This window comes from Gobius niger (assembly GCF_951799975.1).
Source record: "Gobius niger genome assembly, chromosome: 16".
Taxonomy (NCBI): Eukaryota; Metazoa; Chordata; class Actinopteri; order Gobiiformes; family Gobiidae; genus Gobius; species Gobius niger.
Window position 1 is genome coordinate 363,305 of NC_136867.1, and position 22,239 is coordinate 385,543.

The following is a 22,239-nucleotide window of genomic DNA, read 5'->3' on the forward strand; positions in this document are numbered from 1 at the left end:
CCTTCATTCCTTTTACTGAACTCCAAAAAACCTTCCACAAACAAATGTTACATTACAAGAAACTGTTACATCAGAAGAACATTTCCCACGATGTGAGCAAGTCAGTGACACTCTCTTCTAGATATCGCACTGTTAACTATTGCCACTTTAATCAATCAATCTCTAAAAGAAATGTAGCTTCAATGTGTAGCATGAGCCTCTATGCTAGTCACCATTAGCTTGACATTGGTCTCATTTTGTCATTCCTTTTACCATACTGAAAATAAATATTAGAATACATGCATACAAAGAATAAAAGAGGAAAGCTGGAGATGCCCCTGAGCTTTTGAAAAGGCCCAGGTTTGGGATCTTCAGTGTATGTTTAACCACAGTGGCAGGGTGATTGACCCAGTGGCCGCCCAGTGGAACAGCTGATCACAAGCCAATCACTGGATTTGAAACATGACAACATGTGTTTGAGGTTTTCAACAGACTTACATAAGATCTGGCTCCTAATAGCTAGAAAAGAAGTGAGATATAGTTTGAATACTTCACGTAAAAGGTCATTAGACTGTGAGGCCAAATTAGGAACAAACGTAAAAGCGGAAACTGTCCGATGCATGGCTTGTTCCTTGATGCATTTGCTGACGCTGCAATAAGTTTGTGTCACACTTCTACCTCGTACACAAGTCATTATATTCAATACATTTAGAATCAAGTTGACTCCTTAAATATGACACTTTCACCATGTAAAAATAAAAAAATATTCCTAGACATTTTTCAAATTGACAGATTGACCCGACACCTACAATAACGCTCAAAAGATCCACATATGGCATCTTCCACATGTAGTTCTGCTTTAGTGCGATGGCCCAGTGATTAGATAACAGCCTGGACCAGGCACCGGAAATGACAAAGGTCAGAGAGTGCTGAGGGCAGCATTTAGCACAATATCCTGGTCACATATTAAAAGACAGGGCAGTCCAAACGTGTCATGGTCGGCTACTAAAGCAAGCATTGAGCTTTATCAAGACCAAATGGAACTTAGCTTCTGCAAAACCCCCGTTATCTTTGCAGTGAGCAAAAAGTACAATATTATTTTCCGTCGCCTGACTGTCAAAGCCACACTGCTTTACTTGAACATTCCCTTAAAAAACTGCTGACCTCTCCACAGCCCTGACTGGGAGTGGGACGTTTAAAAAAGTTAGGTTCTCACTCAAATTCTTCGATCATCTACAGACAAAATAGCATTTGACTTCTTGAAAGACAAAAATCAGCAGATTCCAAATCAAAAACAGTAAGTCTCTATCTCTATGGTTCTGAAATGATAAGCAACAGTCTACAACATAAAATACATAAAGGCCGAGGAAGTAGTGCTAAAGGCTGACTGAGCTCTTTCCAAAGCAAAAAACAGGAAGTCACTTTCACGTTCGGTTCCGGTTCTGCCTTTTATTATAAAACACCCATATATTGGCCTGATGTATCGGTCGACCTCTAAACAGGATCATCTACCCAGTGCCTTTAAAGAACATGCAAAATGCCCACAACTGAAATATTAGTCTGTTATTTGCAATATTAATACATTTTGAAGAAACTGCATAAGATTCCTCCGTACCTTTGGACCAGGACGGCACAGTTTTTGAAAACCACGATCTGCAATTCAGTGTTTTGCTTACTTTGTTAATTAATATTTTTTCTATTGTAAATAACTGACAAAACCAGAAGTGTGTTCAAAGTAAAGCTACAATACTCTCAAATCCATGCATTTAACAAGAGCGTTCCTGTGTCAATAACTTTCAGCTGTTGTAATTCACTTATTGCAGCTTTTATTTGTTTGTGTAACCTTAGTTGAAGCTTCTTCTAACGCCGTCATTAACGGTGTCGACTAAAGCCACTTCCTCCTTCACCTTATGCCTGCCACAGACCTCAAACTGCACGCTGTCTGCGCTCCAAACCAACGTAAAGATGAGGAAATGGAGCACCCGTAAAGGAAGGATGCGCCGGGGTGACTGGGGTGATGGGAGCGGGGGGGGGGGGGGGCTGTCAGTCAGGTCCCCGGGGTGAACAGGAGGCAGGCGGTGGTGTCGCTCAGCCACGACCGGGCCACAATGACCAGGGAGTGACCCCCTGGACCTGCCGTCACACACATGCCAGCAGCAGTCACGCCCAGGGGGGAGGACGGGGGTGCACTGGGGTTCATGTCGACAAAAATGCAAAACTATGTTGATTAAGAACGCTGAAAGAAAGACAACCAGTAACACCATAAACACGCATCGAGAAGACGTTTCAGAGCCCACACTTGTTTTTATTTACCAATGAGTAGATACACCACAAGGCAAGGTTTAAAAGTCAAATCAATTCAAACAGACAGTGACCTATAGATTCCAGTATCAAGTGAAAGTTTCCAAGGGATGCACAATATGGCACAAAATTGATAGCTGTGTGCTTAACGCAAGAAGCCACAATATGTTGAAAAATCACAGAGGTCATGGAGATTTATAACATTTGCTAACAGTTAACCTCTTACCCTCCGCCTTCACCGAGCACATTTTCTCTAGTTCGGCTTCACTTGTCGCCGTTTTCTTCATACATTTTTATCGTGTTTTTGAACTTTTGTTTTTTGTTTTACATTACTTTTCTGTCATGTTTTTGTCACTCTTTTGTCACTTTTTTGTTGTGTTTTCGTCACCTTTTGGTCATTTTTTGTTGTGTTATTGTTCCTTTTCCTGCACATTTCTGTCGCTCTCTTTGTTCCTTTGTTCCTTTGTTTTGGGCACTTTTCTGTTGCGTTTTCGTCACATTTTGATCACTTTGGTGTTGCTTTTCCGGTACTGTTCTTGTTGCTCTTTTGTGGATTTTTTCGTCATTTTTTCCAAGAAGCTTTCAGATTTGGGTGATGCCAAACTGGAAAAAGCACTCGGTTCAGGTGCAGAGTAATAGGTGAAATAAATTCACACTTTGCCAACTATCTATCTCACCGGTGGAGAGTGTGGAGACGCTGCAGTGACTGCGGTGACTGCTGTGACCGCGGACTCGGAGTGATAGCGGCGCAAATACAAAGGGCCTATCTCACCGGCCTGGAAACTAGTTGGAGATTAGTGTGAGTCTCCTCCAACAGGTCTCACAACAGGAAAGAGTGTTCGCGACACAGGCTGTTGCTCGAGACCATGCGGAAACCACATGAAATCTGTTCATTTTCCCCGAGACAAGCCTTATCTCCAGGGGACGTCTCAGAGACATGTCTATGACCAGCGGCAACTCCAGTTTCCAACTAGTCTCCAGGCCAGTGAGAGGCCCTTGAGAATGTGCAAACATTTCCCCTCGTTCACCACTTAGTGAACGGGCTTCGCATGGGCTCCCGGAAGTGTCCATACAAAGGAAGTGCCGGGCCAAAAAAGCAAAAAAAGCAAAAGTGGGCGGGGCGGACAAAGCTGAATATCCCAGTGATGCATGGACCCGTCGGCCTCCGGAGCCTCCAGTATACATGACTGATACATGACTTGAATGAATCACTCAGCAAAAGTGTGCTTTAATACTTTTTTATTAATAGGGTTTGAAAGGAAATAATAATAATAATAATAATATGGATTCCTCTCCGGACATTGCTGTAATTCAAATCTTTAAAAGAGACTTCAAAGGGTTCTTTAAAGAACAACTAACCCCAAAATCAACTTTTTTGTCTAGCTAAGTTGTATAAATGGGTATCTTATAGTGTTGTCTACATGTATCTGTCACTATTTTAACAATTTAGTGCATATTTGTTGAAATCCTGTCTTTGTGTCCAAAACCGTCTGTGTGGCGCCATCTGCACCTTATCGAGTGCATTACATGCTTTACTGTTGGTTTCCTTCGTGATTAGCTCTGAGCGGGGCGCTTACGTCAGCAGGAGGGCGCCGACGTCAGCGGCCTCTCTTCTGTGGAGTATAAAAGCAGCCCACTCCGCACACGCCCCCGTAGCGAGTTGGAGTTTGGAATAGCGAGTGTCTTTATATCGATTTTCAGGTTTGCGATTTATTAGCGTAGCTTTTAGTTAGATTTATTACATAGCTTTTAGTTAGATTTATTAGCGTAGCTTTTAGTTAGATTTATTAGGTTGTCGTAGTTTAGATAGTTATTAGATTTAGTTGTAGTTTAGTCTTAGTGAGAGATTAGTAGCATTTAGCATAAGAATTAGCTAGGTTAGCTGTATTTAGTGTTTTGTATTGTGTAATATTAGGTGTAGTGTTGTAGTCTTGTTTGTCAGGATGGGGAGAAAGTGTAGTGTTGTAGGTTGTCATAGTTCTGTAGGTTTACATTACTTTCCTCAGGACTTAGAAATTAGGCGCCAGTGGCTGCGCGCAATTGGCCTGGGGGAAAACTGCGAACTCCCGCCTCGTGCTGGAGTTTGCAACCAACATTTTACTTGCGATTCCTTCGCCAACTCCTTGGAGTTTGAGCTGGGCTACAGTAAGGTTCTTCGTTTGAAGAATGAGGCAGTCCCCACCCTTGCTCTTCCACGACTGAGCCCACCGACACTGCTGCCCCGCCAGCAGGACGCTTTCAGGCGCCAATCTGAGGTGAGTGAGAATAACAACAACCTAAAACTGCTACTAATGTCATGTAAGTAGAATTTCGATAGTGCACGTTGAAATAGATTGTAGTAGTGTCTCAAACAATGCGGGATCTGGCGTGTAAATAAACTATGCACTGGGTGAGGCTTGTGGCTGCGTGTGCTCCAAGCGGTGCGCCCCGCACTCGTTCACTTGACTTGGGCAGAGGAACAGCAGTCTGCATCCATCAGCTGTCTGGCAACTCTCTAACCCCGCTCAAACAGAGAGCTATGAACCGCATGAGACGGTGAGCTGACAGTTACACCGCTGTATATTATGACATGTGAACTTTTATAGCCTTTTGTAGCTAGCGGGAGTGGCTAATGCATCAGTCTGCACAACAAAGTTACGCTGAGACCGCGCGTAATTGTGCTTGAGACTGAGCACCAAACTAGTCTACATTTTCGCGATGACAGTAGCTTTCATATTTGACAACAGCTGCGCAAAACGTGAGTGCCTCTACAAGCTAACCTATAAAGCTAACGGATAGCTATCATCTAATGTGTGGCTAAACTGACCGGGCAGGTGCCCGTGGCTCCGCGCGCGCTCGTGTGATATGTGATCGTGGTCAGTGAGGGGCGAGAGGGCTGACCACTCCAGGTGGACCGTATGGTTATTGGGTGCTCAGGTGCTGGGCTTATGTTGGCTTACGTTCACTAATCTGCATTAGACAACAATTAAATGCACTAAGGAAATGTAACACATTACCCTTCTTCTGTAGTGTACATTTTAAAAATAATATGTATTTTTACGTTTTCAGCCAGTGACCAGAGAATTTGGCTGCCAGACTGATCCAGTCATTGTAAGGCATGCAAGTGTCCAGGCCAATGTGAAGCCGAGCAGGCGAAGCAAAGGTGATATCTCTTTTTATTGTTTATACAGTCATTTTATTTCTAAAAACACTCTGTTTTGTGTAAATGATAATTACGGCCATTTTTAACATGTTTGTTTATTTTGTTTGTGTTTTGTACAGCTACTCAAGCCCGGACCGCTTACACAAGCGTCGGTTGTGGTACTGAGGACCTGATGGAAATCCCTCTTCCTGACAGTCCCAGAGCAGCCTCTACACCTTTAAAAAGGAGAAGGTGTGAGGTGTCAGCATCTGACCCCAGCTTCCACATTGATGACAGCGCCAGCACTGTGAACTGTTCAAGGTACAAAGGAAATCTAGCTTTTTAATAGAAAAAATATATACAGCGTCCTGGTTTTTTGAGGGATGAAATATCCTTTATTTTATATAGCATTCCCACTGAAGTCCCTCCACACAAGGACAAAAAATATATTGTTCATGAGGACCAACTGCTGGAGCTGTTCAGGCGCTGTCCTGTCTGCACTGGTCGTTGTGCTGTGGACACCATCACCATCGGCACACTGCTTCGGGTCACTCAACAGTGTCCTCGCTGTGAGTTCTCCAGTCAGTGGTCCAGTCAGCCCATGGTGAACAACATCCCAGCTGGAAACCTACAGCTCTGTGCTGCTGTGCTGTTCACCGGCTCATCCTTTAGCCAGATTTCAAAGGTACAGCACAAATTATTTTGTTTGGATTTTGTTTCCATCTATTATCAGTTGATAACCTATTTTTTCCTTTTATAGTTCTTGAGGGCCTTCAATATTCAGGGACTGTCAGAGCAGTGCTTCTATAGGCATCAGGCCAAGCTCCTCATCCCTACGGTCAACTGGCAGTGGAAGCTGGAGCAGGAGGACCTCATCAGGGAGGCTCTTGAAAGCGGCTCTGTGTCACTGGGTGGGGACATGCGGGCAGATTCACCTGGTAAATACATTTCATTAACATTTATCGGAAGTAAAAGTCAGCTAACGTACAACTTGCATTCGTGTAGGACATTCGGCCAAATATGGCAGTTACACGATGATGAATCTCAGTAATAACAAAGTCATTGACATCCAGCTAGTCCAGGTAATGGAATTCAAGGAATGTTTCAATATGTAATTTGGGATCACTCTGTGCATTTCAGCACCTAATTTATTTTTTGTCTTATTAGAGCAATGAGGTTGGACACAGCGTGCGCATGGAGAAGGAGGGCTTTGTGCGGAGTCTGACTATGCTGGAAGAGAGGGGTGTCAATGTGGAGGCCATTGTGACGGACCGACACACCGGCGTGCAAAAGTTTTTAAGGGAGGAAAAGAAGGAAATCAGGCACTACTTTGACCCATGGCACATGGGAAAGGGTATGCATTTGGGGAATGCTGTGTAATATTATGGTTATTCTGCATTTAGTAAATATGTATTTTAAACTCTAGGAATTGGGAAAAAAATTGATGAGCTCGCAAAGAGAAAGAGCACCCAGGACGCTGGCCAGTGGAGAAAAAGCGTGGTAAATCACCTCTATTGGGCAGCTTCGACTTCCACCTCGGGACAAGAGGCTGTCGCTAAGTGGACGTCTGTGGCCAACCACATGCAGAATGTGCACACGCACGACAATGCCCTGTTCCCTCGGTGCCTACACGGGCCTCTGGTTGGGGAAGGGTCAAGAGTGTGGCTCAAACCAAGTAAGTTTTGCATTTGTTATCAGTAATACTGGCCCTTTACTCATTGTATTTTATGTACATTTCAAAAATGTAAGGTTGGCATTGTCATTCGAAACAAAAATTGCTTTACAATTATGTCATGGTAATTTACTCTGTAGGCACAGCAGCATGTGAGAGGCTCAGTGACATTGTGTTGGCTCCACGCTTTGTGAAGGATGTGGAGAAAATCAGCCCGGTGTACCACACGTCAACCCTTGAGGCCTTCCACAGCCTGATAATTAGGTTCTCCCCCAAAAGTGCAGGCTTCTCCTTCAGAGGAATGTTAGCAAGGTAATACATACATACATTTAAAAAAAAAAAATGTTGTGTGAATCTGTACCTAAAAATGTTGTAGGTTGCAAATTGCTGCCCTGCACTACAATGAAAATGCTACAAGGTCACATGCTACAACACTTGAAGGTGTACTGCGGTATGCGATAGTGTACCCAAAGTACAAACGTGGCGACTACACCGTGCGAGCCTTGAAGACCAGAGCTACCTCAGGTATGTCACATTAAAAACAACACAACCAATGCTTTTACAAAGACAAATGTTTTGTGCTTTGTTTACAGTCTACATTGACCAACTAATGGCCCTGCTGTTTGAAAGTGTGGTTGAGGATCCTCTCCCATACCAGGAGCACACAGACAAAGTACCTGTGCCTGAACCACTCTGTGCCCAGTATGAGAGGCCAGACAAGCAGGAGGCTGTGAGCAGGCACAGGTCCAGATTTTTCAAGAGGACATAAGGTGAGCATGTTAAGTTTTGGCTTGATAATTTTGTGTGGCAAATATATTACGTAGATTACATAGCTAGTTTATAATGCTAGACTATAGTGCTAGTTTAGCAAATGTAGAATAAGTAAGGATTAAACAACAAGAAGCTGTGTATTACACAGGTTTAATGCACAACGCAGAGTCAGTTTTTTCAGATGATTTATCTAAAGCGACTTCCACAACAATAGTAGCTTAATTTTTAATCATTACTGTGGAAATTGCTGCAGTAGAGTGATATAGAAGATGATTTTCAGACAAACTGTGCGATTACAGGGAAATAATGCACCAGTTACCATTAGAATTCTCAGATGATTATGGATTGACTGTGGAATATGCATTATTATATTTTCAGACTGGCCTGGCAGTATGGAACAAAATCTTTTCAGAATGCAGACTGTGTTGCCTGACAGCAGTGGCTAACCATGAACCAAAGTCCAGTGGATGAAAAAAGCCCGTGTATGAGTGGTTTTCTGGATTTTCCAGCTTGAGGTGTGTGCAAGACAGGATTGGCCACTCATTTGAACTGTCATAAGTACCTGTAGGTGAGCACATCACAATATTGCTCAACTCGCATTAAAATTCTAACAAATGTAGCATAGGAGTATTGTATTTTACACCACTAAGTGGGAGAATCGTTTTTAGTGTTGACCAATAAATGCATTTGTTGACACCTATCATTTTGTTTATATTACTATTTCCCCAAGTGGTTTATATTTCTTCTCATTGAAAACAGTTTTTTGCCTTATTGAGGACTATATTTTAAATGTAAATTAGAATGATGCTAACACATCTTGCACGCAAAAATGTATGCTGAGTTGTAACAGACTTTTCTTGTCCATGCAGAGTCAGAGGTGGAGAAAGAGGTGGAGAAAATGCATGCAAACCATTCTTCATGTCCACTGTATGTATCGGATCATACGGTGATGCATTTGATCAGTATATTGATGACAGACTTCCCTTTTAAAGTAATTTATGTCTTTGTGTGTTTTTTTAATTTTTTTATAGCATTTCAATTCACATTTTCAGACGACCTCTCTATCGGGCAAAGAAAGAATGTTTCTGGAAATGGAGGCACATTGGACAAGGACAGTCGCCAACCACATATAGAACGATGGGAGTAAACATTGCAATATGAAGAATTCTATAAGCTGACATGCCACTGGACAACATAGTAGATGAAATCAATGTTCCATGCAAGATTTAATTGTAGACACTGATCAGCAATCCAAGAACAAAATGAAGCCTTTAGCTGTTTCTGTCAGATATTTCACAGGATGGTTTGGTGAGGTAGAACCAGCACTACTTTGTCTCTAGAAGCTGAAAATTTAATGGTGCATGTGTAATTATTTTAGTTGGTATTGCTGGATTGCAGGTTCTATAATGTGATGTCACACTCCCCAGTGGGGAGGCAGGAGCCAGTTTTTCATATTAACTGCATTACACTTTCACAAGTTGCAGCCAAAAAAATAAATGTATGAATTACAAAAATGATCACTAATTTCAGTCACTGGGTCCATTATCTTTCTTATACAAGACCAAACATTTCCTCAAAAATGAAATAATTGTACCTCTATATAACATTATAGGCCTTTAGAACACTAACCTGCAACCCAACAACTGTATAGCCATAAGAATCAACTTTGTCTCCCGTGCATTGAGAAGACCTGCATGTATGCATGCATGCAGCATACTGTACATGAGCTACTGCTACTTGGTTAATTTAAGCCATCCTGTAGCTCAACTGTGGATGCAAGAATTCAGCTTTACTGCTATGTTTTTAATGCCTTTTCCCCTCAAAACTGTAATTATATCAATCTAAAAGGCGTATCAAAGTTTGATGGATGATCGAGCCACATTTAAAAATTCAGTTCAGTGTGTTCTAGTTCTGATTCCATAAATTAAGTATTAAACAGTCAAGTTCGATATTGTATGGCAAGTATTAATTTAAATTTTATTTGTTCAATTTGTTTATTGCACACATCTAGGTAGACTAAGTGAATAGAGTACCACATGCAGCTTGATCCTCAAATTAAATATAAACTGTCATTATTGATTGATTGATATTGTCGTGGTAGTTCAGTGCGTGTGTTACATTGGTTAAACCTGTAATTCACTAAATGTAGTAATAATAGAAATGACTCTGTGGACCCAAGAGCCTAATGTTACAGACCCTTAGTTAAGCCTTTAGATAAACATGGATGATTTATCTGCTTTATCTTCAATGACCAACCGAAAACTATTTCTAGGACAGTGTTCTTGCACAATATTTTTTTTTTTATGTGACATGTTTTGTGCACTTTGCTGTGAGATAAATAAAATAAAGCTTTGTAATACATATAATCAAGTCTCTATACCTCACACATTCTCTGCTTGGGACACTGAGATACATCTGCAATGCCTATGTAGACCACAGTGAAAGTCTACATCTAAAATAGATCGGTATATTCTGAAAGCAGCCAGGACAGTTACGTTTGGTCCCTTAGCTGCGATGCTAACATCGATCTAGCTCAATGCTAAGCCGTTAGCTTTGCAAATGACAGCGGAATCACTAATAAAATAACCCCGCGCCTCAGAGCAGTCTCGGGTACAAGGCCGCTGTCTGCCACGATGCCTGTCCTGTGTAAAGAGAGCTGTAGAGCTGTCTCACCATGTTGCTAAATAAGTTAGCTCGCTGTGCTCGAACTTTGTTTACGAGGAGCGTTGCGAGTGTATCGTTAGTCAAATGACTCAGGCCTGTCAATCAGACCCCGAAACCCCTCCCACCCCTCACCCCTCCCGCGTGCCCCTTAGTCCTCCAGGCAACGCCCCTTTTCTGTTGAGATTTTCAAATCTGACACTCTCAGACTGAGCCTCTGGAAGGGGGGGTTAGATACCCTTTAAATCATTTCTATTTAAAGAGACCTGTTTGAATGTACTGTTACACCCCGAGTTTAGACCCATAGTAACCTTGTTTTTGACCTGCTTTTCAATAGTCTGTTTTGAGTTTGATGAAAAAACAAATTGCTGGATCTCTGTAGCCACTGACCAGAGCATTATCACGCCACACACACCTTCATTGATCACGAGACCAGACTGAAGACAGATTATCATACAACAAGACCATATTATACAAACTCAACTGAATCCTCAATCCTGTGTCCACCTGATCCTGGTTGTGTTTTCCCTGACATTTGGGAAGCCTTTTCCTCTTTCCCAATCCCGAAGCAGTGAGCGGTCCGGCATTATGGAGTGCGCACACATGCACAAAGCTGTGAGAGCCGCGGGTAGACAAAAGGCTGGGCCCCCCACGCCCCTCGCTGGGAGCACACAGTCCACTGGACACACAATCGCGAGCGGAAGCGGATCAGCTGGCCAGGGCCTGAGTGGGAGGGGGGGCATACAGAAAAGGAGACTTCCCCCCCCTCCCCCTTTTTCAAATTATTCCAACTTATTCTGCTGGATGACTGACTTCATTTCCGAGCGAAAGGCAGCGGAGGGAGACAGAGGGACGGCCAGTCGTGGGGGGGTGTAGATGGGAACAAGGTGATAGACGTTTAAGAAGACTTTTGTCAACAACACAAAGGGCCAAAGAACCACCAGGATCAGTACGTAAGGCTGGTATTTCACTGTCAGTGAGATCAAGCAGCAGATCTGCACTATGAACACTGAGCACGTGAGACAAAGCCAACTGAAGAGAGTTGTTATGAGGGTTCAAAGTGTGCTATCCTATCACACCATACTGGCATGTACCGCACTCAGCCAAACTACAAGCTGTAGTCATGGCTTTATTTCTGCATTTGTGCCACAGCAGAGCCGACGGATAGCATGACGGATCTGAAAACACCAACTGAAGACTCAACAGGACTGGGGAATATTTACTCTTCATACCCAATCTCCCTCACACAGCTACAGCCAGTGCAAGGTTCATTTACAGTTACTGTGACAGTTCATACTCCGGATCTGACAGCAGACTGCGTCTACAGCTAACTCTTTGGGGCACTATATTACAAGAAAGATAAACTGGTTTGGTACATACTAAGAAAGTGTATCCAGTCTACAGCCAGTAAAGGGGAGCGTGACAAGGAGCGCGTGCAGCAGGCCTGGCCTAGGCTCTGCTTCAGTGTGAGGTGGTGAAGGGAGATCCTGGGACAAGCATTTCCTCAGTGGACAAAGTGTCCGTTTGTGTGTGCTCTGCTCCATCTCAGAGAGGCTTCCCACCCCAAAGGGCGCAGGGCGGGAGCAGGGGCACACAGGGGGAGCCGAGCAGCAGAGAGAGAGAAAGGATGTGGCCTGAGCCCTGGGTGTTCGCCAAGTCACCCTCCCTCTCCTCCACCGCCCCTCCTCGGCTGCTCTCACCACACAATGGCAGCTTCTCTGCTGAAATTTCACGTTATTGGATCCCGAGCTGGGAGTTTTGTCCTCCCACAATGTCCAGGCAGCAGAGCATGCTGCAGGGGAGACACACTCTGCAAGCTAAAAGCTGCGAACCATTTCTCCTTTCATTAGCATTAGAAAAGAGGAGAAAAGTCCCCCTGTGCTCCTCCTCTTCCTCCCCATCGCAGTGCTCAGGGTCTGAACCGGAGGAAGGCTGTCAAGCCTAGTCAGGCTCCACTAGGTCACTTTGACTGGTCAACAAGAAAAACATATTCAAATATCAGTGGCAACATAGACACAAGCTTCTTACCCCCAAATCCGATTGCACATATAATCTTCAGAAAGTAAACCGATCACTGAGGAAATGACAAGGAAATCTGAGTGGGCCCCATAATAGGCTTGTAACAACACCAATCCAACAAACTTTGTCTAGAAGAAGCAGAAAAGTCAAACTGCTATGTTTACTTAGCCCTGAGCCCTATTTTCCCACATTTGCATTACCGTCATTACTTTGCTGCCTTGATTTCAACAATATTAAAGTCATATTACCAACCACGATACTCCCCACGCCATCAGTAACTAGGACGGTCAACTCATCACAGAGGTCAAGAACATTAGGCTTTCTTCTACAATGCACAACCCACAAAACGATACAATATTTATTACAAACCCAGGGCCAAATAGTACTGTCTAAATCAATCAGTTCAAGTGTAGACTGTGAAGTTGAATAATGCTTATTAAAAATACGAAAGGAAATGACATTGGAACATAAAACACAGCCACAGTCTTGCTCCAATGGAGGTATTTGGAGCAACACCAACGCGGCCTGAAAGCGTGCAGCTCCCTTCACTCCCGTCACTGTTCTCACGCCTCATTGAAGAAATAAATAACATGCGTTTTGGGCCTCGGCCGTTGATTCCAGCAGTGCGTCTAATCTCTGCGCTGCAAACTGGCTAGCCAATTAGCCACGGTTCAGGTCCCCTAAATAACCGGTGGCAAGCTGAAGGGCACAGACGGAACCCAAAACAAACTGTAACGTGACCTAACATGGACGCCGCGCAACAAAATGATGTCACACGAGGCCAGCAAGGCGTTTTCCACGTCTGACGGCTGCTAATGAAAGCCAAACAAAAGAGGACAATGGCCAAACGAGACTCGAATGTGCTCCATTAGCTGCTTCAGAAAGAGAAGTGAAAGAGAAATCTACCCCGGCTGCTCCGCACCTCGGGCCGGCTGGTGACTCACCTCCCTCACAAGAACATTGGGCTTAGCGAGAGACTGAGTCAGGGGAGAGGAGAGCTTGTTTTTTACACTTCAGCATCACCACCGCCACCACATTCTCAGCAGTTATAGCACGGGCTCAGTATGAAGACCAAATTAACTGACCATTCATGATTCCCCAACCAAGCTTCTGACGAACGACGGAAGCCTGTCGCAGCCTGATCTCTGCGGTGGCTTCATCTGCAGGAACCACGCTAATCTGACTGGGTTTATTTCTGGAAACGGTTTGATCACTTCTCTATTAGTTCTAGCCCTAATTATATGTCCAGTTAAGGTTGATAAAGTTTATTTTTAGAGTGAAGCACTGACAAGATCACACTAGTCGACTTAAATACTGATCTGAAATGCATTTGTGTTTTCAATGTTCAGTTTTTTACTGTTTAGAAATCGATATTTTACATTTAAAATGCACTTAAAATATGGATAGAAGTAAATCAATAGGAGTTAGATAAAGTCTGTGTAATAAGAGAGCGCAAACTGTCCCTCTTCCTTCTTAAACCGATTTTGTATTCAACGCCTCCTTTGACTTCGCACAAGAACTTTAACAGTTCTCGATATGTCATGCCTCGTTTCAATCCATGTTTACTATTTCCGTGAACCCAGTGCGGTGCTCGTGACGTCGTCTCCTCTCCGGCGCATGCAGGTCCCTTTTGTTCAGACAAGAGATCAGATATCTGTGGCTGGATACTAGTACTTTAACAATACTTTATTTATTGGTTTATTGGTTTATTTGGTCGGGACAGAGCATGTTAATGCACATACATGGGACGGTTCCATCCGTCGTCCCCCATGTGCACTCTCAAACACACTCTCATTCATCCTGGCTTATTGTACATGTTTTTAGAGGTAGGGGAAACCCGGAGTACCCGGAGAGAACAAACAAATGCAAACTCCACAGAGAAAGGCCCCATCCCTGGTGGGGATGGGACACTAACCGCTGTGCCACCGTGCGGCCACAGATCCAAAAGATACTTTTTACAATACCTATGCTAAAATATTTGTCATCTAGAACCAGAAAACAGAGCTAGAATGTGTGGAAGACCTGCAAGTTTACAATATCAGGCTCATCTCCAATGTCAAGAAAAGTGTGAAACATGGGGATCATTTGGGGAGAATTGGGATAGATTGTAACAAACAGAAGGAAAAATTTGGTTAAAAAAATAAATAAAGTGGAAACATTGGAAAAAATTGAAAATATTAGAATTAAAAACTGAGCAAGAATTAGAGGAAAAAACATGGGGGAAATCATTTACTTGAGCTGAAACCACCAAGTCCCTTCCTTTAATTCTGTCCATGCCAACAGCATCAAAACTTGGATCTAAAGGTACAAGATTTTTTTCGGTACCTGTTTTCTACGTTCATTTTTTCAGTACTGGTAGTACCTAGGCAAGGCAAGGCAAGTTTATTTGTAGGGCACAATTCATACACAAGGCAATTCAAAGTGCTTCACAGTTGCATAAATACAAGAAAACAAATAGAATCAATAAAAAACATCAACATAAAATTAATCAATTACAGTAAAAGGCGAGAGTGCAGATAAAATACTTTCAGTCATATGCATCGGTAAAAAGAACTGTTTTCAGCCTGGATTTGAACATTGTCAGAGTTGAGGCCTGTCTCACATCCTCATGAAGACTGTTCCAGATTTTAGCTGCATGAAACTGAAACGCAGCCTCACCATGTTTATTATTGACTCTGGAACCACCAGGAGACCCCTCCCTGAAGTTCTCAGGGCCCGAGATGGTTCATATGGCTGTAACATGTCAGAGATGGACTTTGGTGCTAAACCATGAAAAGACTTGTAACAAGCAGAGCTGTTTTAAAGTCTATTCTCTGAGTGACAGGAAGCCAGTGCAGAGACCGGAGCACTGGACTAATATGGTCGTATTTCCTGGTTCTTGTCAGGACTCGAGCAGCAGCGTTCTGGATGTTCTGCAGCTCTGACAGTGAGCAGCCGTTACAGTCGTCTTACCTGCTGGAGACAAACACATGGATAAGTCTCTCTAAGTCTGGTTTTGACACTATTCCTCTGATCTTAGCCATGTTTTTCAGATGGTAAAAAGCTGCTGATGTTATTGCTTTGATGTGGCTGTTTAAGTTCAGGTCTGAGTCCATGATTACTCCTAGATTTCTAACCTGATTTTTTGGTTTTAGAGAGAGAGACTCAAGGTGACTGATAACACGTTGTCTTTGTGCCTGTGGGCCAAAAACAATGATCTCAGTTTTGTCTGCATTTAGTTGGAGAAAGTTGTTTAGCATCCACAAACTGATCTGTTGGATGCAGTGACAGAGAACATCTACAGGCCCATGTTCACCAGCCGTCAGTGGCACGTAGATTTGAGTGTCATCTGCATAGTTGTGGTACGACACATTGTTGCTGTTTATTAGCTGACCCAATGGAAGCATGTACAAGTTGAATAAGAGGGGTCCCAAGATTGACCCCTGGGGGACTCCACAGGTCATGGCCTAAACTTTTTCTCAATACCATACGAGTATCGTTTAATGGTTCCCATCCCTAGATATCAGGTACAAGTCGCAATACATTTCGCAAAGATAACCAGACCACAAGTAACCAGCATTAGCCGGACTAGCCATGTAGTGTAATGAAGGGGAAGGCCATCAGTGGGGCTTTGAACGCCTCAAGACGTCCACTGTCTAGAGAAAGGGTGCTTCATTCAAACTTGATATCAGGACTATACTATATATATAACTTTCATAGAAAATGGAGAATAAAATAAATTAAAGCTCGACATGATGACCATCATTGTGTCGTATGTCTAGTTTTTGAAAATGATATCACTAGATCCAAATGATACAAGATTTTTCTTCACAGAGAAAGACTTTGAGGACATACTTGAAATACTTCTACTAAGTCCAACATCATGTGATCACATGTCATTCTGAACCCCCAAAAGCATCAAGGCTACAAATCAAATCAATCCCATTTGCGTCAAGTGCCAAAAATCTATTCCCATACATCAATCAAGACAGCATACCGAAATGATCGTAAGTGAAACCACACAAGCATTTGGAAAATTAAAACCTTGCCACAGATTTCTCGCTCCTTGTGGCGTCCCTAGCTGGCTTTGATGTTATAATACTCCCGAGAGAGCTATAAAAAAGAAAAGTCAGAGAACAAGGGGTAGGAGTCATCTAGCTAGGGGGAGAAAGCATTAAGGACATCTACTGCGTTGGAGAAACCACCAAAACCGGGTCCAACTAACCAGCGCAGCATGCAGCCGCAGTGGTGTACCAAACAATGCTCTAAACATCGTGTTGTAAAGCGGACTTAAATGAAACCTCAAACGCTTTCAGAGACCAATAAAGGCCCGTTCCAAGGGCTAAATATAGCAACAAGACGAGGCTAAAAGTGATCAAAAGTTAGCAGGCGAATAGCACAAATGCACTTCAATCCAAATCAAGACATGCAAAGGCCACAGGCAATTTCCCAAGGGTGTTTTTTTCCCCTGGAAGAATCTGTTTGATATAAAATGCCAGACAGCCAGAGTAGCATGAGCTCGTACTGCCATTGTGCCCCAAGTAAAAGAAACAAACTAACCCAACCCTTTAATACAGTAACAGTAACAGAGTAGCACCTCAGCTCTGAAAAGGTGAGGGATACTAGATAATGAATAATGCGAAGGAAAAAAGACATAAAAAGAAACGTAATATATAGCTTGGTCAAAGAGTAGCCTGTCTCTCCAAAACATAATAAAATTCCATTCTGCATTTAGACCATTTCAAACAAAGGCTATAACTTAAAACCCTTGATACTTTTATTTTATCACGCGGCCATTCATCAAATCTCATTGAACGCAGCGGAGCTAAACGGCCATTCACATTTTTTCCCTTCTCTTCCTTTTCTTGGTGTGAGATCCAAGCCTATCATTCACAGACACGCACAGTGGAACCGCACAGATGCACAGGCCTGAACCCTCTTTCCTGCTTTCAAAGGAACTCAATCAAAGACACAGGGTTGGGGATTTTACATCTGCGGCCTTTCATGTGTGCGGGCCTCCGAGGAGACCAACCATCTTCTGGCCAGCTGCAGCCAAGAGCTCACAACAAGGACCCGTCTTCAGGCGACTGCACGGAGAGTGCCCCCAAACAATATCCACGGATCACAAGCTGGACGCGAAAAGGACTGCACAGAGGCTCTGTGATCATCAGAGAAAAAAAAGAAATAAAGATAACAATGTCCATCAAGATGTACAAAGAAGAGGGAGCAGGCTTGGCTTTAAACGATGTCCAACGTTGTACTAAAAGTGGACATAACATGCATTATTGAGGCTTAAAAACATTCTTGGGGCAACTCCATTGGAATGTCAGTTTTAAAAGTGTAAAATAATGTATATGTAAGAAGATGGTTATTATTGAGAGACTATGATGTAATAACGTACAGGAAATACTGATCAGAATGTTTCAACATGAGAGAATCAGCCAAAGTGAACAGGAGTATTCAAAACTGCGTGAGAGAAGTAACATTCTTGTCCTATTGTTAACACTTTTAAGACATCTTCGAGGTGACCCATGATCGACACTGAAAAGGATAAAGTTGTTCCAGACTGTTCTAGGAGACTTGGTCTAACTTGAGAGACAATATTTTGTTTAACGCAAATAGAACAAATCCAGCTAGGGTTGTGCCATTTCAGTTATCATCATGGGGCATTTTAATCGTCAAGTCTTCCAGCCAATTGTGGGGCAGCATTTTGCATAACCACTTAAAGGTCCTACATCATGCAACATCGACTTTTTGCCGCTTTTCGCCATGTTGTTATGCTATTTCCTTGAATCCTTATTTCTATTGTAAGAAAGATTTAAAAACAATTGTTTTCTCTGCCCCGGCAGAGAAAATAAACGCACCCCCTGAGCATCTGAACTGATGTTATGTTTGCACTGAAAGCTGTGAAGAAGGAGCTCTTTCTAACCTACTCTGGACACTCCTGTTCTTTTATCTTACCTAACGATGATGACACGTTTGGCTACGTGGACAGGACTTTATTCAACCTTCCTAAAGAAGAGGCCACTCGCCAGAAGTTGGGATTTCTATTTCTATATAATTCTATTTAGACTATCAGCTAAAATAGTGTTTTTCTGTGACTGTCTCCTGATGGATGTTTGGTGAATCTTGGCCAGAACCAAAATGGATTAACTTTTCTAACCAACGTGAGTCCCATAATGTAAACACCTGTTACGCATGTTAGCTTGTGTGCGTTAGCCATTTACAAAGCTGTGTTGCACATATGTCAACTCTTTATAACTGCATCGTGAAGCAACTGCTGTGGTATTTATATTTCTACTACTGCTAAAGTTGTATGAGGGGAGAGAGGGGGCGGAGTTAACTGAATCCAAGCGTTTTGTCTTCCGGGTTGGAAAAATATCCCCAGAAAATACTTCTATTTACTTTGGAATGGCTAAAATAGCATGATACATATCCTTTAAGTCACATAACACCAAGCAGGTCACAATGTTCAATAGGAAATTCAAATTATGAAAGGGAAGTGTCCTGGCCATGGGAATGGAACAAACTTTCAAACACACAAACATAATGAGCAGAACCATCTGAAAATAGCTAGCAACACATTTCAATAGTGTCTGAAAACCACTGTAGCCACCGGGGGACACTTCCCTAAAAGAAAACAGAAGCAAAACTGAAAACTTTGTTCAGTTCAGCATGGGCTTGAGTGGCTACAACTAATGCTGCCAGTAAAATTTCAAATTCCAGAGAGGTCTTGTCCAACAACCTCTGAAATAAAACCATCTATAAAAAGTCCAGGAAATGATTTCGCTTAACATGAGGTCCGCAGGATGTAGGCAATTACCCCGGCCATAAAGCTTAGGCCCATAACAGCTGAGGTCTCGCTTTTGTCAGGACACGCTGCATGGGGGTTGCACGGCCGGGGAGGGGGGGTGAGGAATGTTATTTGGAAGGGCCAGCTAAAAGCAACGAGAGAGCAGCGCAGACCTACAGCTGATAAGATCGAAACACCCACATTGGCAGATGAAATGGTGCGCTGTCAAATCAATCATCCGGATAGGAAGGAGGGATGGAGGAAAGAGAAATGGTGCTCGATCACCTGACTGGCAGCGGACAATAGCGCAGCACTGCAGGAATCGCAAAACAATCAGCCAATCTTTGCTGCGTGCATGTTCCAATACGGCTTCAAGCAGCTGGCTGTTGTACAACCATGACTTCCAGGTCAACTTCTGTGTTTGAAAAGTTAGGTATGGGGCGGTACAATAAGAGAAAAAACATATCTTGTCTTGTCTTGAATATACTGAGATAAAGATATTAGTGCAACATGCTTTGTCTGTTTGTTAAGTGTCAAAACGAGACATGTACTTCCTTATGTACTGCTTTAGGAAGCAGAACATAAGGTAACTGAACAATTGAGTCGGAGGTATTTTGGAGGTTCAGAACATTGCAATATAGTCCTCACGGTGGCATAGTTAGTGGACATCCATGTTGTTTTGGTCAATTGGTCAATTTGAATGAGAACAAAACTTAAGAAGTAAGCCAAGTCGTCACTAAAACTGAAACAAAAATGAACCGTCAAAATGCACACTAACAGCACTAACACATGAACAAAACTAAAAATGAAACAAAACAGACTAGTACAGGACAGAGGAAGCCCTTCGACCATGCCTTGCACACATAAAGAATGACACAGCAAAGTTTACTGGAAATGATAGTTATTCTCACTCTCAGAGATATGACCCGATGATGTTATTTCCTACTTTGTGGTTGTTATTGTGAAAGACATTGCTTAAGCTGAGTTTTTGGTACTTCAGACCCCTACAAACATATTTGAAAATGCACGTCATTCTTGTATCAGTCTACCAGCAAAGACTTTATAAAATGTTAATGCTCTTGAAACTGCCCAACACCCGCATTGTAGAGGGAATCTTAGTTTTTAAAAATGCAACATTCTGACACAATAAAAGACAACACAAATAAAAGCCTCCGAGCCACCCATATCGGTCTGCAGACAAGATAGAGACTTGTCCAAGACTTTTTCCCACCAATTTAGACAAAATACCACCAGACACGCTTTTCATTATCCAAGGAATAGACAAGGAAAACATGAAATATCATGAGAGAAAAGATCACCTCACCATGTCAGTGTAGGTCAGGACGATTCATAGACTCAAGAACCCAATCATGTAACATGCTTCACATCCCACTTTCCACTAAAATATCATGACAAATACTACCAAAACACTGATTCATAATGAGAGAGAGAAGAAATGTCTGTTCTAAAAATAAACATTTACAAAACTTGCCTCTACAGCTGACTGCGGAAGATTCAGAAGCATCAAAATATCAAGTAAACACAGAGAGCCATTTGGAGATTTAGCCTAGAGGCCCTGAAAAGGCAGATCTTACACCCCAATACAAAACAGGTGTTAGGGTTTTAACATATTCAAATGCTAAAGCACTGTCTCCACGTGCAATGTTAATATTTGCAATGGGCCAAACCAAAAAGCTGCAATTATTTTTGGTAATATGTTCTATGTGAACTATAAAGTGTCTTGTCTTATAAATAAAATTTTCACAATAATATTTTAGTTTAGACCTCTCTGTACGGAAACGCCACATCTAAATAGTTTTCCAGAAAGCATTCAGGCCGAGTAATGCAGAGCCACTTATCTTTTAATGACTTATCTCACAGTACAATGTCACATTGTATTGGAGAAACAATAATATTATCACTCAGTGATTCCCATGAAGTCTGCTTTAGCACTGCAAACATGCTTTAGTCCACTACGTCACAAGAACTTTAACAATCAATCTGTGTTTCTGTTTATTTCTCTTTTACGTGGCGAAAACGCACACTTAGGTTAGCTGTGTGTGGGGGGGGGGGGGGATAACAGATTTGATACGCCTTCATTGTTCTTCATTTGTATGAATCATACACCCGGCAGCGAGGTGGCAGAATCATAGCAACAATGTTTAGCCTGCCTCGCCATCTTAGCTGCAGCCATCATCGTGTAGCGGAGAACCGACCCGAGCCTGAAGAACCGACCCGAGCCTGAAGAACCGACCCGAGCCTCTCTCTCGGTCAGAGCCCTGAAGAACCGACCCGAGCCTCTCTCTCAGTCAGAGCCTGAAGAACCGACCCGAGTCTCTCTCTCAGCCAGAGCCTGAAGAACCGACCCGAGCCTCTCTCTCAGTCAGAGCCCTGAACAACCGACCCGAGCCTCTCTCTCAGCCAGAGCCTGAAGAACCGACCCGAGCCTCTCTCTCAGCCAGAGCCTGAAGAACCGACCCGAGCCTCTCTCTCAGTCAGAGCCCTGAACAACCGACCCGAGCCTCTCTCTCAGCCAGAGCCTGAAGAACCGACCCGAGCCTCTCTCTCAGCCAGAGCCTGAAGAACCGACCCGAGCCTCTCTCTCAGCCAGAGCCTGAAGAACCGACCCGAGCCTCTCTCTCAGTCAGAGCCTGAAGAACCGACCCGAGCCTCTCTCTCAGTCAGAGCCTGAAGAACCGACCCGAGCCTCTCTCTCAGCCAGAGCCTGAAGAACCGACCCGAGCCTCTCTCTCGGTCAGAGCCCTGAAGAACCGACCCGAGCCTCTCTCTCAGTCAGAGCCTGAAGAACCGACCCGAGTCTCTCTCTCAGCCAGAGCCTGAAGAACCGACCCGAGCCTCTCTCTCAGTCAGAGCCCTGAACAACCGACCCGAGCCTCTCTCTCAGCCAGAGCCTGAAGAACCGACCCGAGCCTCTCTCTCAGC

The 22,239-nt window shown here is 43.2% G+C and overlaps 2 protein-coding genes across 3 annotated transcripts in view; one reads left to right on the plus strand and one right to left on the minus strand.

The window, feature by feature from the left end:
• spred1 (sprouty related EVH1 domain containing 1) overlaps positions 1–22,239 on the minus strand; it is a 78,415-nt gene that overhangs the window by 47,059 nt on the left and 9,117 nt on the right. The gene's annotated exons all lie outside the window — the stretch shown is intronic.
• LOC306975622 (uncharacterized protein) lies at positions 6,956–8,768 on the plus strand. 2 transcript variants are annotated; one of them, XM_079573230.1, is made up of 5 exons: positions 6,956–7,076; positions 7,214–7,385; positions 7,450–7,598; positions 7,667–7,851; positions 8,732–8,768. In XM_079573230.1, the coding sequence occupies exons 1-4, from the start codon at positions 6,983–6,985 to the stop codon at positions 7,840–7,842; spliced, it is 591 nt and encodes a 196-aa protein (XP_079429356.1). In that variant the 5' UTR covers positions 6,956–6,982; the 3' UTR covers positions 7,843–7,851; positions 8,732–8,768. The 2 variants fall into 2 exon arrangements, with proteins under 2 accessions (XP_079429356.1, XP_079429357.1); XM_079573231.1 differs by lacking the exon at positions 8,732–8,768 and adding an exon at positions 8,223–8,360 and having other exon boundaries at positions 7,667–7,843.